Source organism: Lissotriton helveticus, chromosome 9 (assembly GCF_964261635.1).
Source record: "Lissotriton helveticus chromosome 9, aLisHel1.1, whole genome shotgun sequence".
NCBI classification, from domain to species: Eukaryota; Metazoa; Chordata; class Amphibia; order Caudata; family Salamandridae; genus Lissotriton; species Lissotriton helveticus.
The window spans coordinates 1,265,397,036-1,265,414,320 of record NC_136070.1 but is presented as its reverse complement, the minus strand read 5'-3'; the positions used below and the strand labels follow the sequence as shown (position 1 = coordinate 1,265,414,320).

The window sequence follows — 17,285 nt, the reverse complement described above, 5'->3', positions numbered from 1 at the left end:
ACCAGACTGATGGGACCACCATTTGAGCCACTGCACTCGTGTGAACTCCAGTTCCTTACGTGGAAAGTAGCTTTCCTTGTAGCTATTACGTCTCTGAGGCGTGTCAGTGAGCTGCAGGCGCTCACAATCCAAGAGCCATTCATTCAAATTCATCCAAATAGGGTAGTGCTACGCACTAACCCCAAATTCCTTCCGAAGGTGGTGTCACAGTTTCATCTAAACCAAACTATTGACTTACCAGCATTCTTTCAAAACCCGCAAACGGTGGCGGAAAGAATGCTCCATACCTTAGATGTACGGAGGGCGTTGATGTACTACATAGACAGAACACAACCCTTTAGAAAAACAAAACAACTCTTTGTTGCCTTCGCACCACAATACAAAGGCAACCCGATTTCCAAAGCAGGGATAGCCAGATGGATTGTTAAGTGCATCCAGATATGTTATCAAAAGGCCAAGCGCACTTTAACAATACCCCCCAGAGCGCACTCCACACGCAAACTGGGGGCGTCCATGGCTTTCCTAGGGAACATTCCTTTAGAGGATATTTGCAGAGCAGCCACGTGGGTTACACCACATACCTTTACAAAACACTACTGTGTTGATGTGCATTCCAAGCAGCAAGCTGCTGTAGGACAGGCTGTTCTGAAGACACTTTTTCAGGTTTCTGCAGCTGGCACGGGCAACCGCCGCTGATGGAGGGACTGCTATGTATTCTATGCTAAGATATGAATTTAGCAGCCCACATGCCTCGAACTGAATATGCTACTTACCAGTATGCATCTGTTCTTGGCATGTAGGGCTGCTAACATTCATATCGCCCGCCCTCCTCCCCGGTGCCTGTCGCAGCTGCAGATATACTATTGTATTTATTCATTAGCATGGACATCCTTTACACTTTTCACTCCATCTTCTGCCACAATGGCGAAAAACAATCTGGGGATGGAGCCGATGCCCATGCGCACTGTAGTCCAGGGGAGGAGCCACCTATCTCAGGATACTTCGAAGACTCTTCCAGGACAACAATGTGCGATCATCCGAGCCCAACACTAGGCGGCGATCTAATGCTAAGATATGAATGTTAGCAGCCCTACATGCCAAGAACAGATGCATACTGGTAAGTAGCATATTCATTTTTGGACGAAAAACATTGAGAAGACGACGAGAAACTACACCATCGAGCAGGACGACGAAGAAGAAGGAGAACTTCGAAAACTTAGACGTCCAACGGAGAATGCGCACACAGGGGGCCCCCTGAGCGCGAGAAATGGACAAGACACCTTTTAAATTCTGCCGTAACTGCCACCGCAAATACGCGCAGAAGGACCAGCACCCGGTTTGTAACCTCTGCCTACCGGTCGACCACAAGAGCAAAGACTGCTGCGCCTGCTCCGCCTTCACAATGAAGACTCTCCGGGTTAGAGAGCGACAAAGAAGGGCCAACTACAACATGCAAGGCAAGGGCCAACCACCGTCCCTTCGAGACCTGGGGCTCTCGACCGACGAGGAAGACAGCGTCGCCGGTGAAGATGACGACTACTCGGTCGTAGAGACCGATAAGAAGACTTCTTAAGAGGTAGTAGACTCGACAGCCCCTAAAGCCCCGATAGACACTCGAAGGTCTGAGCCAGACTCTCGAAAATCAGTCCTCAAAGGGAGCACCGGCGCCAAAAATTTCGACGGCCGCAGCTGCATCCAAGCACAAACAGCCCAGCGGATCCTTCGACAAGGACTCCAAGGCGGCGAAGACCTGCGAAAAGCCAAGGTCGTCGAAGCACTTCCCCGAAAAGGAACGTTCGGCTTCGAGAGAGAAGGACCCGTAGGTCGCTTCGACGTTGACTTACACGTCGAAGAGTACGGATGAACATTTCGACGCCAAACAGGCCGCCGAAATGGAGAGAAAGAAAAGACGGCACGAGGCCGAGATGGATAACATCCTGCAGAGGAAAAAGGAGTTTGACGAGAAAATGAAGAAATTCTCAATTCCGTCGAAACCGAAGACGCTGGTCGTCGAAATAGATGAAGAGGAGGACTTCGACGACGAAGGACCGTGTCAAAGCCCCGAGATTCTGGAAAATCCGGAGGAAGAAGCCTTCTACTTCGAGGAGGAGGGCGAGGACGATCAGAGAACGATCCTCGGCTCGACATCCTCGGGAACACAGGACCTGGAGTGGAGGACCTCGACACCGAGAGCCCAGAAGAGGCCGTGGACACGTACCCTTCAAGGCCTTCGCCGCCAGATGACATTGGAGTGTACAATATGGTCATCAAGAACGCGGCAACAGCTTTTGGGGTCAAGCTTGATGAGGAAAAACCAAGAGCAGACTTCCTCTTAGAAACACTGCTCCCCACACAAACTAGGAGCCAGTACCTACCCATGCTTGAGTGTCATGGCCCAGGGGAAGGAGACGTTCAAGGAGCCGGCAACATGCAGATCCGTGTCACCCAGGACGGAGAAGAAGTACAAACACTCCTCCAAGGACCCTCCCTACATCCAAGGGTCGGTCACGGCGGACTCCATTATTGCGGCGACCGCCAGGAAAAGGGCGAATGTGCCAACCACATCTGGGCCACCACCTGACAAGGAAAGCAAGAGGATGGACCTAACTGGAAGGAAGATTGAAAGAAATGCCGCAATGCACTGGTGCATGGCGAATTCAAACGCACTGCTGAACAGGCACCAATACCAAATTCTGGACGAGATCGGGCAGCTGCTCAAGCACCTCCCTGACGAGTACCAGCAAAGAGCCTCACACCTTGTGGAAGAGGGGAAAAATGTAGCAAATTCGTGCCTCAAAACAGCCTTGGATGGAGCGGACACGTCCAGCAGACTGAGGATGTTGGGCATTACTGAGAGAAGACAAGCCTGGCTCAGGATCTCAGGCTTCAAGCCGGAGGTACAACACAACTTCCTAAGCACGCCATTCAATGGGGAGACACTGTTTGGGGCACCAGTGGATGAAAAACTCTCCCAGCTCAAAAAAGAGAACGAAACTGCAAGGTCCATGGGGGCCTTACAATTCAGGAGAGCGAAGAGGGGTACCCCATCACGGAGACCGAACGGAAGAGGGGAAAACCAACCAGGAACGTCACACCAGACATTCCAACAGTCACACCATGGCGACAGCCGAACACAGCAGGGACACCAAAAACAAACTTGGCACCACCAGCAAAGGGGCCAGTCCTTTCGCGGAAGAGGGAACGGACGTGGACAAAATAAGAGAGAGGGCCAACAGCCCACCTCTAAGTGACTCCATCACGCAATACGGGCCCACGCACAGAAACCCTCCCGGGGTGGAGCACAACAAGACCAAAACAGGATTAAACGGTCAGAACATCGTCGAACATGTAACGCCAGTAGGAGGGAGGCTAAGTCATTTCTTCCAGGAGTAGAAGAAGATAACCACAGACAATTGGATACTCAACATTATACAGTTCGGATACTGCATAGAACTGGAAAAGACGCCGCCAAACAGGAAACCAAAAAGGAAGATGAAGTCAGGAATAGAGCTAGAGCTACTTCAAAAGGAAGCGAAGGAACTCCTCGAAAAGGAGGTCCTCGAACCAGTACCCTACCGAGAAAGGAACAAGGGGGTGTACTCAACCTACTTCCTGGTACCAGAGGTGGACGAAACACTGCGGCCCATCCTAGACCTAAGGTTCCTAAACAAGTACATAAAAACACAAAAGTTCAAGATGACGTCTCTACAAGAGGTCATTCCTCAGATAAGGGACGGAGACTTCATGGTCACCATAGACCTCAAAGATGCCTTCCTGCACATCCCAATGAACAGGCGGCACAAACCTCTACTAAGATTTATCATCAACAAAGATCACTACCAGTTCACAGCCCTAGCATTCGGACTAAAATCCGCCCCAAGGGTCTTCACAAAGTGCCTGGCAGCAGTGGCTGCGCACCTAAGGAGGGAAGGGATCCATGTATACCCTTACCTAGACAACTGGCTAATAAGGGAAAGTTCGCACAGGACATGCAAGGAGCACACACAACACGTGCCAGATACGCTGGTGGACTTGGGATTCTCCATTCGCTGGGGGAAATCCTCTATGGAACCAGAACAAGTAAAAATCTTCCTAGGAGCACAGATCAACACCATACAGAGCAAGGTGTTCCCCAGCGAGAAGAGAACACTGGCCCTGCTGAAGGAGACTCGCCTCTACCAGAAGGGGCGAGCTCTGACAGTGAGGACAGCGAGCAAGGTCATGGGCATGATGGCCTCCTGCATACATCTGGTCCCAAATGTACAGCTCCACATGAGACCATTCCAGGAATGGCTGCAAGAACAATGGTCACAAGCTACAGGAAGTTGGGAAGATCTAGTGGTTGTAACGTACGCAGTGCAGGAGGAGATGTTGTGGTGGAACAAGGAAAACATAACAGAGGGGAAACCTTTAACACCACCAACCCCAACGGTGACCATCACCACAGACGCATCCCAGAAGGGATGGGGAGCACACATGAGCAAGCTCAGGGTGAGGGGTCTGTGGACTCCAGCGGATGCGGTCAGACACATCAACTACTTGGAACTAAAGACAGTGTTCCTCGCCCTGAAAGCCTTCCAGACAAAACTCTACAACCAGAGAGTGTTGATCCAAACATACAACAACGATGTTCTACATCAACAAGCAGGGAGGAGCACAGTCAGCCCCACTATCGAACCTAGCACAGGAGATCTGGAGATGGGCCATCCCTCTAAAAATAGACCTGCTAGCCATACGCCTACCAGGGAAGGACAATGTGGAAGCAGACTGGCTCAGCAGACAGACATCGGCATCCCACGAGTGGGAGCTCAATACACAGGAAACGCAAAAGCTATTCAGAAGGTGGGGAACACCAACAATAGACCTGTTTGCAACACGCCACAATGCAAAATGCCGAAACTTCGCATCCAGGCAGCCAGGGGAAGGCTCCCTTGGGAATGCCCTTTGGATAAGCTGGTCAAAGACATTTGCCTACGCTTTCCCCCCCCAAAACCCCTGATACACAGAGTACTCAACAAGTGGAGAACCAGCAACATGGCCCTGATCCTGGTGGCACCAATTGTGGGCCAGGCAGACCTGGTACTCACAGATAATGGAAATGGCACAAGGTGCTCCCCACAAGTTCGGGAAGAGGAAAGACTTACTCTCCATACAAAACGGAGAAGTACTACACTCAGAACCAGAAAACCTCAGCCTAGCAGGGTGGCTCCTGAAGTCATAGTTTGCGCACCTGAAATTACCTGAGAGCACCCTACGGGAGGCAAAGAGACCTAGCACACGAAGGTGCTATGTGGCAAAATGGAAGAGGTTTACTCTATGGTGCAGCAGGAAGAAGCTACACAAAAAGATGACAAGAGAATCAACTGTGCTAAGGTATCTCACGCACCTGCTGAAGGCAAAACTATGTTAATCCTCGCTGAGAGTACAACTTGCAGCGATTGTAACCTACACGAGAGGAGAAACAGGGAAGAGTTTCTTTACATCACAGGTAGTAAAGAGATTCCTGGAAGGGGCAAAGAGGATCGCACCATCAAAGAGGATGCCGCCACCGGCCTGAAACCTTAACTTAGTCCTAACGGAGCTCATAAAAGCTTCTTTTGAGCCCATTCATAAGGCCTCCCTACAAATGCTGACAATGAAAACAGCCTTCTTGGTGGCAATCACCTTGCTGCGCAGGGTGAGCTAACTACAGGTGCTGACGCTGCAAGAACCCTACATCCAAATACACAATGATAGGGTGGTGATGAGAGCTTACCCACACTTTATGCCAAAGGTGGTGTCTAGGTTTCACATCAACCAGACGGTACAAATACCAAGCTTCTTTCAGAAACCGACCACAAGCGCAGAGAGGGCACTGCTCACTCTGGACGCTAGAAGGGCGGTAATGCACTACATGAGAAAGAACCAAGGAGCACAGAAAAACAAAACAGTTCTTTGTGTCCTTCACAACCAGTTTCCTGGGTAAACCAGTAACAAAGGGAGCCATCGCACGATGGATCGCACAAACTATATAATTCTGCCACAAGCAAGCAGACCAAGAACTAGCAGAAGGGGCGCAGGCCCACTCTACTAGGAAGAAAGGAGCAACGATAGCCTTCCTGGCTAACACACCCATTCAAGACATATGCCTGGCGGCAACATGGTTTTCAGTGCACACGTTCACTAAGCACTACTGTGTGGATATACAAATGAACAAGGAAGGACAAGTAGGACAGAAGGTGCTTCAACATATATTCAACAACCAACGCTCATCTTCCACCCAGCCGCCACAAACATAACAAACCGCTACAAAGTCTATGCACAGCATAGTGAATCCAGAAAGATTCCCGCTGCAAAACGAATAGTTTCTTACCTGTCAATGTAGTTTTGCAGCTTGAAGATCTTTCTGGATTCATTAGCGAACCCACCCACCTCCGCCAGAAAGATGAGGCTGGAGAAGCAGGTGGTAATACAAGGACAATACAGAAACAGACACCTTGAAGGACATAGCGTATAAATCACGTATTTGAACATTGCCAAAGGATTCATAAACAGAACACAAAACGAGAAAAAAAGAATCAGAAGATGGCACCCCAAGGTGGGAGCTTCCGCAGGAGGCGTGCCGACGTCACAGGAAGTACACCAAAAGGTGGGACGTCGACGCCCACCTGGGCTACGAAAAAAAAACACAAAGAAAAGACTACGATTCCGGACCCAACCACTAGACTGCAGAATAATGTACAGCATAGTGAATCCAGAAAGAACTTCAAGCTGCAAAACTACACCGACAGGTAAGAAACTATTTGTTCTGTGTAGTGGACGCTGTCCGAGTATGACCCTTTGTAGATGAGACTGGAAATGATGTATGTGGTTTTATTGTTGGGTGTAGAATGTTTGAAGTCCAATGAAAGCCCACATATGGGTTGGTTGTCAAAACTGTATAACTTATGTGTAGTAAGTGCTGCCAGTCTGTTACTGAATGTTTGGTTGCGCTGGTTTTGAGCCTAGATGTCGAGACTAGTCAGAGAAAACTACTCACCGAAACTATTGAGGGCTCAAATTCCACTTACCTGTTTGAGCATGCTATGTCATCCTGGGCAGGCTGAGTCAAACACTTGAGTCTGGGGCCCAGTCGCATCTCCATTACAAACATACAGATACATGACCTATTACTATGCAGATATTACAAGTCCTGTTCAAGATGGCATGTTCTTCTGAGTTCTATTACTGTGTGTCCCTCCTAGGCGCGCAACAATAAGGAAATAGTGAATTACGGTCTTCAGCGGTGTATCCCTTCCAGATATGTAAGCTTTCAGATAAATATAAACCCAGGCTTGTGACAGTCCGTCCAGCACCAGCATTTAACTGAATAGCAAAAGAGTGAATCCAGGTCCTGGGATTGTAACTGTACAGATATATATCGAATATAGGGCCAATACGTCCTGGGCATCTCACTATACTGATAAAGATTATGTGCATCTTCACCTATTAATATGTCACCAAAATGATTTCTTTCAATTCGATTCAAAATGTAGCAAAATAGAGAATGAACTGTTTCCCTTTGCTCTGTACTTGCAAATGGAATGCAGTATTTGTATCCAGTGTTTTTACTTGAACAGCCATACGTTTCTGCTATAATGTTTGAATTTCATGCCATTTTTCCCATTTTACTTTTCCGCTCTAGGTACTGCCCTAAATGCAAGCAGCACCGAGAAGCCTCCAAGCAGCTCATGCTGTGGCGGCTTCCAAACGTCCTCATTATCCAGCTGAAGCGTTTCTCCTTCCGCAGCTTTATCTGGAGGGACAAAATTAATGACATGGTGGACTTCCCAGTGAGGTGAGACCCAGTGTGAACATTTCTGCTGGAGGTGCGGTCTTCATTAATTGTTGCTAACGAGCTCATACTTTACAGAGCCCTGTGCAAGGCCTAACATTCGCTTATCCTAGCTTAGAAACCATGTGCTTAATGTGCTTGATTGAAGCGTTCTCTGCAATATGAATGAAAACATATGAAATCAAAGGTGGTTGATTCTTGAGCTGCTGCTGAAATCATGGTTTTAGTTTTCAGCTTCTTCAAGCCATAGATTTGCAAGTCTGGATTCTGGGTGCAGTCTAATTATAGCTATGTGATAAGCTTACAGTATATATTGGGCACTGAGGCTTTGTGGGACAGGAGGTAGAATTTCTCGAGTATTGGTGCTATAAAAATTGACTGGCTTTGGTCCCCTTCATCCACATCATTTGCAGTGCATTTTCCCCATTGTAAGTCTTCCCTACCACGTTTGGTGTCTTCTTCACTCTTCCTCCGTAGCATCCACAGGCAACTTGTTCGTATCCTTGGGACTACATTGTCTAATGTGCCAATTGCCTTTCTTTTCAGTTCTGAATTGTGCACACAAAGTCTTTCATTGCCTTATTTGTCCTCTGCATTTTACCTACGAAACCGATTTTACTTATCTTTTGATAGTCCTTTCATGTGCAACACCTTATAGTTTCTCAGAGTTTAAAAGGTGTGTTTCTCTTTTGTGACCTCTCTGAAAATGGTGCTCTGAACTTTCAAAACTATGTTTGGGATCAGAGACCCAGTGCCCTGTTGATTGCAGCTCTATCTCTTCAGTTTTCTGGTCTTTGGTCTCGGGTTCTGCTCCCTGTGAATCTTCTCAACAGAGCACTCTGAAATAACTGCAGAACCAATTGTGCTTTTACAGCACACAGACTACACCTCAGATTAAATGTTTCTGTTAATTAGTTCTGGAGTTTTTTCAGAGTGCTTGTTTTTGCATTGGGATTTAATAACACGTGATCACCAGTCATTTTACTCTTGATGGATACAAAAACTACAGACTTCTAAAGGAAATATAATTAAGGATCCCGGTTTTCAGTTTTTACTGATTTGTACATATAAATACAGAACGAAAACATGAATTTTCTTGACTGTATTTATTTTTAAATGAGGATCAATTGGGTTGCTTTTTGAGTAATTCTAAATACTGTCTGCCATGACTGCCAGGCCAATAGATGTGTAGATTGATAGAGTAGGGGGTTAAAAAAGAAAGGAATTTTAATAAACAGTCTTAAACAGCAGTAGATATGCACAAGGTTGATACTGAAATTAGCATTGTTTCATATAAGTGCATTGATTTATCTTCTGCAGGTGTTCACAGCACTGAAACCTGGCAGACATTCAAGCATGAGTGCATATTTATTGGTTAAATAAATGTGAATATTTACTAATTTAAGCTTAATTTTTCCACAAACCCCCCAAAAATGTGGATAAATACAGATTAAATTAGCAAAAAATAAATATGGATAAATACTGACAGAAATGTCCAAAAAATAAATACCATAAAACCAGGAGCTCTAAATATATTATATAGGAAAAGTAAGTCAATATTCCAACATGAGCAAGCAGGAGAGTTCACTCCACATTGATCTGCTACACCCATGCTACAACAATCAATTTAATGGCCCATATTTGTTCTGTTTCATAGCATTATTGCCTAAAGCGGGTTTTAGGGAGAAAAAAAAAATTGTTGTAGTTTATTTTCTATCGAGGTCAGTGAATTGGCAGTGTGATTTGGCTAAAGAGAGTCTGAATATGGTTCACTGATCGTGCCGCTGTGAATCAAGACGCTCCTCTCTCTGGCCCACTGTGGATTTGTCTAAAAAGACTGATTCCTTCTTACGGGTGCGGGTGCTTTTGCTTGGTTTTGTTATGTAGGGGCTGTGATATTTATTTGTGTAGGACTTTACTCAATAACCTCCAGCCACGTTAAGAATGAGGTATAGTACTTAGGTAACCATGTTGCGTATAAGTAATGATTGAGGTTACACTGTGACTCTTGCCTCAACATCCTGCTTAACCTCTACACCGCATTTGATATGGCAGACATCTCATGAACTTTCTACAATAAGCTTGAGATTGAACAGGAAAATACTCATTGGTACACCTCCTACTTAGAGCATAGAACTCAACAAATGAAAGTAAATAAAACCTTGTCCGAACCCCTGACTGGAAAAACAAGCTGTTCCCATGGACCTGTTGTTTCTCCTTCACTGTAATCTTTACATTAGATCCTTAAACTCTGTCATAATTCACATCCACATCTCTTGTCACCTATGTGGACAACAGGCAGTTCTGTCTAAAATATCTTCTCTTCACGGCATCTACTACCCTGACTAGGATTGTAGCGTACATCCAGTGCTGGTTGACCATCCACCATACCAACTGAACCATCTTAAATCTATCTTTCTCTGTAATCCCCCTCAATCCCCACTCAGCCACCTCCATTCTGGTTCAACCATGACCTCACTTATTGAATATCCTAGAACGCAATAAAATCCCAAGGAAATATTCTGGACATAAAACCCAATGTTCAAGCCCACATTAAGGCACAGGCAGGGTATGAATAGAGTTGAGGTTGCTTCTGTTCCCATTTGGTAGGGACCTGGTCTGGCTGAACTGTGCCAGTTGAAGCAGAGCCAAGGCTTATTACAATACGGCTGATCTCTGTGTAGAGTGGTATAGTGGTCCGAATACAGATGGGCTGGATTGCGGTCCGAGTAATTACCAGTGGCAAAGATTAATACAGCTTTTCCACTCATCACCTTCTTGTTTCCCTCAGTGCAGCATGATCTTGTGTGGCATGTTCAATTATTCCTTAGAAATTTGGACTTCTAGGAATGGGTTAAACCAAGGTTCTTTACCTATTTGCCTAGAGGGTTTGAGTACCGTCTGGGTTCCCAAGATCCCCTGGCATTGCTCAATGTCACACTGCATACTGAAGCTAGTTTAATCCCAGGAATTAGGTGCTCTGAACTCATCGCCCCATACTGATTATTCTGCAATGACTACTCGTTGAATAAAGCAATGTCTTCAAGTAGAGTTTTTACAGATGAATTCTTCTAACTGCAGATTCCTCCAACTCCTGCGATAGCTCCTGCGTGCTTACAGGTGGCACCATCGACCTGCGTTACGACTCTGGCTGACATCCAACATGGAGCCTTGTTAAGGCACCACCCCTTCTGGTGCCATCAACACCTGATTTTCCATGCCCAAAGATGCAAAACCAGAGCTTTACTCTTATTAATTTTGAATCAACAGCAATATCTCAAAATTCTCAACTTCGGCACTGTGTCTGGAGTGTATTTGTGCCCACGGTGACATGTTGGAAGCCGTGCTGCACCTGTGAGTAGCAGATGTTGATGACTTACCCACACAATGTCTGCCTATATCACCTTGGCATGACTTCAAGCCTTACTACAATTGCTTCTCAATGCATCAAATGATTATCTGGAAAGAGAGGCTTCATTCCCTATGTGTCAGCAGCAGCAGCGCTTCCCTAGGATGGAGGAAATTTTTTAATTTGAGTTGTCGACCATATAAGTCCTTCTGCATGCCGGGCATGATAAGCGATGCTGGTGATTTGTTCTGCCTCAGTACATAGATTCTGGATTTGCAAAACACCCGTGGCTTGGAAACGCCTCAGGACTCCAACCTGGGTTTGCCTTTCAGGCCTACTGATGAGCAAAGTGCTTCTTTGCAGTAGTTGTCCATGGGGGTATGAAAAGCTGGGAATTGCTGCTCTCAACAAAGAGGTTAAGGCAAACCTCACAGAAATGTTGTTACTAGGGAGGTTGACCTCTGAGCCCTTACTTCATTTCATCTATGCCTAGTGACTCGATTTTGGGTCCTTGATGAAAGCCATTTTTAGCACCCGCCATGAATTGCTCTATTGCGTGATGTCACAGGCCAGTGCCACATGATCCGAATGTTTGACCCAGGTTCCAGCCCAGGAAAACTTGAGTGCACGCATGAGTGAGCAAAGTAAACCGGAATTCTTCTCCTACTTGTCCTGCTGACAGAATCAGAAAGAATCAATGCTATGGGTAATATAAAGTATTTTTGTCTACCAGTTTACTGTTCTGCTTCCTAAAAGGAGTTTGTTTCCTGGATTGATGAACTCCCTTTGGGACAGAGCATGCAAGTTCTTGTTTTCCTTTCTCGAGAATATGTGCAACTCCTTCGCTCATACATTATATGATGATCAGGATGCTGCAAATTATGTTCTACGTCTGGAATAGACACTAGGGATTTTGTGCTCTAGGCACCAGCGTCATTCTTAATCAGCATTCCGGGCGCCTTTCCACTGGATTCCAAGGGGGCATCCTGACTTCCTTAACAGACCTGCTATTTGATGGATCTAGCCTCGTTGTTGAAAAGACTGGCAAGGGCTTGGAGAAAGGTAAAAAGAAAAAAGCAGAGCTCTGGTCAGCTCACTGGGTTACTCTAATCTCCTTGCCATTTTTATTAGCAACAAAGGAATATCAGAGTATGTCCTAGGGGTACCTTTCGTCACCAGCAACAATTATATAAAGCAACTCCCAAGGCTTTTTGTATTGGCAGGGGTATAGATGAGGCCAATACCAGCAGCAGCATTCCTAATCTTCCTCTTTGGGACGTGTCAGAATCCAACATTGCCTTCTTACTGGTACTTCACACTGCATCTCACTATTTGGACCTACAAATGATTCTGCTTGGCTATGCCCTTCCATTTCTGGATGCACCTCTCCATATTGCCCCTGTTGACTCCGGCGTCGGCAGATCATGCCTCAAATCTGTCGGTTGAAGTGACGATGTTGCTTGCCAAAAGGGTGGTCGAGCTAGTACCAAAGGTGGGGAAAGGACTCTGGGATATTACTCCTGGTACTTTCTTTTCACCAAGAACAACTGGGGTCTAATCCGGTTAAAGACCTCAGACCTTCGTAAAAAACAAAAGTTCAGAGGGATGACATTTGTTTAGGCTTTGCAGGCCTGCAGGACACATATACTCTGGTCTTATAATCCCACGGGAAGTATCTCTGTTATCTGAAAGAGACCATTACCCCCAGGCGTTAGACTGGATCTGGAGACATTTTTTCATAGCAGTACCGCGGTGCGTCGGTAGGTGGTGTCGGTCGAATCCGTGTTCGTCTTCGGCGTCGTGGTCGCCTGGATGACGTTGCGGTGTCTACTTAAACACCACCCCTGCACGCTGACGTCAGTTCTTTCTTTTTCCACGCCAGCCAGCGCAGATACGGAGAGAGCGTGCCCCGTAGTTGCTTCTTGACTAACCTTTTCTGACTTTTTATCGACGTCTTTTGAAGTCTTACGACTGCTGCACAAGGAATGTTCAGTCGTCGGCCTGGTTTCAAGCCTTGTGACTCCTGTCACAAGTTGAGGTCGGTCACCATTCTGCACTTTGTGTGTCTTTGGTGTCTGGAGGGAGCGTACGACCCAAAGTTGTGCTCAGACTGCCAGGCCCTGAACCCGAAGTCTTTGCGGGCGCGGGCCCGAAAGCTTTTGGAGGCCCGGCAGTCTGCTCCTAGCCACTCAAGGTACCAGTCGAGGGAAAGGCCGTCGCCACTCGTCATCGAAGTCTTTGCACTCCTCGGGTAAGTCGAAGAAGCATCGCTCTTGCCTTCTTCCTGTCTGTCTGCCGACGCAACATGGGACCCGGAGTGTCGTCGCTCTCCGGCTCCTTCAACGGAGTCTGCTGCACTTCCCTCACATCCCCAGCCCAGCTTCAAGCTTTTTACGAAGCGCTTCACAGCATCTTTGGGCAGACCGATTCCGCCGGCTCGCCGTTGGGCCCCGTAGACTCGGCAGGGGCCCTGGGCCTTCGATGCCAGCGGCCCTGTCGCCGCATGGCCCCCATGGATCCAGGCCTGATCCGGATCGGTGCCGGTCGACCTCATGGTACCTTCCATGGCGCCTATCTGAATTACTTTACAAATTAAATCGTATCTAGAAACTCACAATCGTGTCTCCCTTTCAAACATTTTGGATTGGATTGTAATTGTTTCTCTCCTTTCAAACGACAGAATGCGTTCTGTGTGTCTCAACTGCTTTTGCTTCACACAAACTATGAAATTCAAGTGTCTTTGACCACATGTGACAGAACAAGTCATGTTTACATCAAATATTTAGAAAATATTGACTAATGTTTTGAATGCATAGTTTACAGGTTCTCAACAAGTGCCCCTATCCTTTTCCCCAAACAGGTGCAGGTGAGTACAGTAACATAACACTGAAAACGTAGCCGCCGGCTATGAAGTAATGATAAAGTTATGAATATTTTGCTCCCCCCACCTGTTTGTAAAAGCTTGAAAATACTGGTTTCTAAATACCAAATCCTATTTGGTGCAGTTCACAAAAATAATTGCGGGAAGGACACGGAGTGCATACAGCCCATGTACTTAGTGTATTGTCAGTATTTAAATAAATAAATACTCAGATTTGTAGAGTGCAGCTCATCACCCATGAGGGTATCTAGGTGCTGTCCATAGACACTGGGAAATGAGGTGATTTGCCCAGAATTACAGGATGTTGAGCTGACGTAGAGACTTCAACCTGGATCCCCAGCTCCAAAGTCAACAGCTCTGAACATTGTGCCACATCCTCTCCCGAAAAACCGGTCTACAGAAAATGACATACCCTTGATGCCATTTTCCACATCAATTGTACTGAAAAGAACCTTACATTTTTAGTATTCAGGAATAGTAAGGGGTGATTTTGAATTGCTTGTTCAGAAAAGTCCTTAGTGGTGAATATGGGATCTGAGCAGTTAACTGGTTAATGTTATGCTACAGTCATTACACATAAGAGTCCACCTTACAGGCTCTAAAAATCATATCCTGCACATCTCCTATCCCTTTCTTGATTTATCCTTCTTGTGTCGACATTCCATATAAAGTAAGACTCACGCTGCCTTCATTTTGTTCTTTTGTCTTGTTGATCAGAATATTTTAGGTGAAATGGACTTTGATTATTGCACCATTGTCTACCTTACTGACTGGTCATTGCTGTTTCTTAGTTTATATCTTGGGTCTGTGAACTTTCCAAAGTTTGAATCTAATGTTTTCTGTGCCAACAGGAACCTGGACCTCAGTAAATTTTGCATTGGCCAAAAGGAGGACCACCAGCTTCCGATTTATGATTTGTATGCTGTTATTAATCACTATGGAGGTATGATTGGTGGGCATTACACGGCGTATGCCAGGCTTCCAAACGAGAAGAACAGTCAGCGCAGTGATGTGGGTAAGCAGCAGCAGTAACATTAGTGAGAAGCCGAGATGGATGAACTGTGTTTTGTCAATGCATGGATATCATTGTTGTCTGCTACTGTTGACTTACCTTGGGCCAGTGGTTTCTTCATATATTGGATTCTCCAGCAAGAACAAGTAAAAAACACAAAACACTCTTGTGGCATTCTGCCTCAGTGTACCTTTTGGTAGCTTTGGGATTTCCCCCTGTGTCATCGGCAAAAGCAAGATCAAGTTCTTATTTGGAGTGAGCGGTGCAGCCCTCCAAAGGGTACCTGTGAGGTGGCTCGATTGCTTAGTGTACAAACATTAGATATCTGTGTGTTACTTGCAGATCACTGATTTGGTTCATGTATTAGACGACAATAATTTTGATGCAGTTGAGTGGTACTGTAGAGTCCACACCAAACAGCAATTCTTAGTGTGTCCTATGAAAGTGATTGATTGGACTGTTATAATTTATTATAAGATTTTAGTCTTTCCAACTTTTCACCGTCTGTGTTCGTGATTGCTGTCAGGCTCACAAGTCATTTTATGGTTAAATTAAGTTTAACAGGTCAGGTAACTTTTTAAGGGGTTTGGCCAGCAAGAAGCTTTAACCATGCCGGTAATGCAGAGTTTAATCATAAGGTGGGAAATGGTTTACCTATGCTGTATCAAAAAGTTTACCCATGGGATATGAATGGGTTTTACACAGGATACGATGGCGCTCAAACAGGATCTTGCTACTGGGTGGAGTAGAGATAAGAAAGTGTTTTCACAAAGATGTTTGAAGGGCCCAACTAGGCCGGTGTGAAAAGGTGTAACAAAATGGCTTTCATATATCCATGAAAAGTGGGCTGCAATAATAATAGTAATGTTCTGTTTCCAGGTTGGAGGCTTTTTGATGACAGCACAGTTACGACTGTTGAAGAGAGCCAGGTGGTGACGAGGTACGCATATGTCTTGTTCTATCGGCGACGTAATTCTCCTGTGGAGAGACCCCGCCGGGACCACGTTTCTGAACACCGATCAGAGAGCGCAACATCTGCGGAAGGAGCAACCAGTCAGGTGAGAAACTCGTACATTTTGTCTCCACCTTTAACACCTCTGTAGTTTGTGGTAAAGAGAAGTAGTAGGAAAAGTGCCTACAAGACCATAGGTGCTAGTTTAGAAAGATATTTCGGTTAATAAGAGAAAGAAGTTCCATAATTACTTATTGTAATCTGCTCTTTGCAAATTGTAAGATGAATCCCAGTGTCTTTGTAACCCCTGTTTCCGATTGTGCCCCTTAAAAACTTTGAAAACCCCCTTCAGATATTTCTACTCCCTGTTTTAGAGTAGGGTAAGGTTCACCAAAAGGTGCTGCCGACAGCGCATAATACAAGGGGATTATTGTCTGTTCAAAATATGCTGTGCAATGTTTGATGTTGAATGACCAGGCAGCTTCAGCCTTGAAACTCCTGTAATACCTTGGAAATGTCTGAAAGTGTATGAAATGAACATTTAACAAGTGTGAACACAATGCAATGGTGGTTCCCTGGTCACTAAAAGCATATGTCTGCTTGAAGATCATATGATTGGTTTGCTGCATTTACGCTCTTGTTTCTCACTGCGAATCATTGCCATTTTTACGACTCTTTCTGAAGGTATGACTCGTTTCCTTCAAATATCAGTTTTCAGTATCCAGCAGGTCATCTAGTTTCACTGATGTGTGTTTTTGTTCAAGAGAACCTTTGCACCAGCACCACGGTACTGTTGATACATATCGCATTACTCCACATGTTGTGGTATGGGTGGGTGGTGTTCCAGATTAATGTGCTGTAAGTGACCAGAGGCACACCATCATATAACACAAGTTGTGGTGTGGATTGTAGGCTGAAATCTTCAATTTGATATTTTTCCATTTCTTCCAATGCAATAGGCAACCCATCATCTTCTGTTGTAAAGTGAGCCACACACATTCTCCAGTAACATATCCTATACCCCTAAAGCACCCTTGAAGCATCATGCAGAGGGTAGTTACGTGCAGCTGCATCTGCCCCCATACTCTCTGGTACGCTGCATGCTTAAACATCACCACACACAATGTTTGTGAATTGTCTCAACCCGCACGATGCATAGAGGACAGTTTACAGCCAGCAAACTCTAAGGCATACACTCTGTCACTCCTATCATTGCAAATCTGAGTGCTTTGCAGTTCCATCAGGAATATGAAGCACTTTGCAGGTGTGACTAAACAG

General features: G+C 45.8%; 1 protein-coding gene across 11 annotated transcripts in view; it reads left to right on the top strand.

Moving 5' to 3' along the window:
* USP19 (ubiquitin specific peptidase 19) overlaps positions 1–17,285 on the top strand; it is a 377,062-nt gene that overhangs the window by 303,869 nt on the left and 55,908 nt on the right. For all 11 annotated transcript variants that reach the window (XM_078661825.1, XM_078661824.1, XM_078661823.1 and 8 more), the window contains 3 exons: positions 7,664–7,816; positions 14,895–15,058; positions 15,935–16,113. In XM_078661825.1, coding sequence (XP_078517951.1) covers positions 7,664–7,816; positions 14,895–15,058; positions 15,935–16,113 — 496 coding nt within the window. The remainder of the gene's footprint in view (positions 1–7,663; positions 7,817–14,894; positions 15,059–15,934; positions 16,114–17,285) is intronic.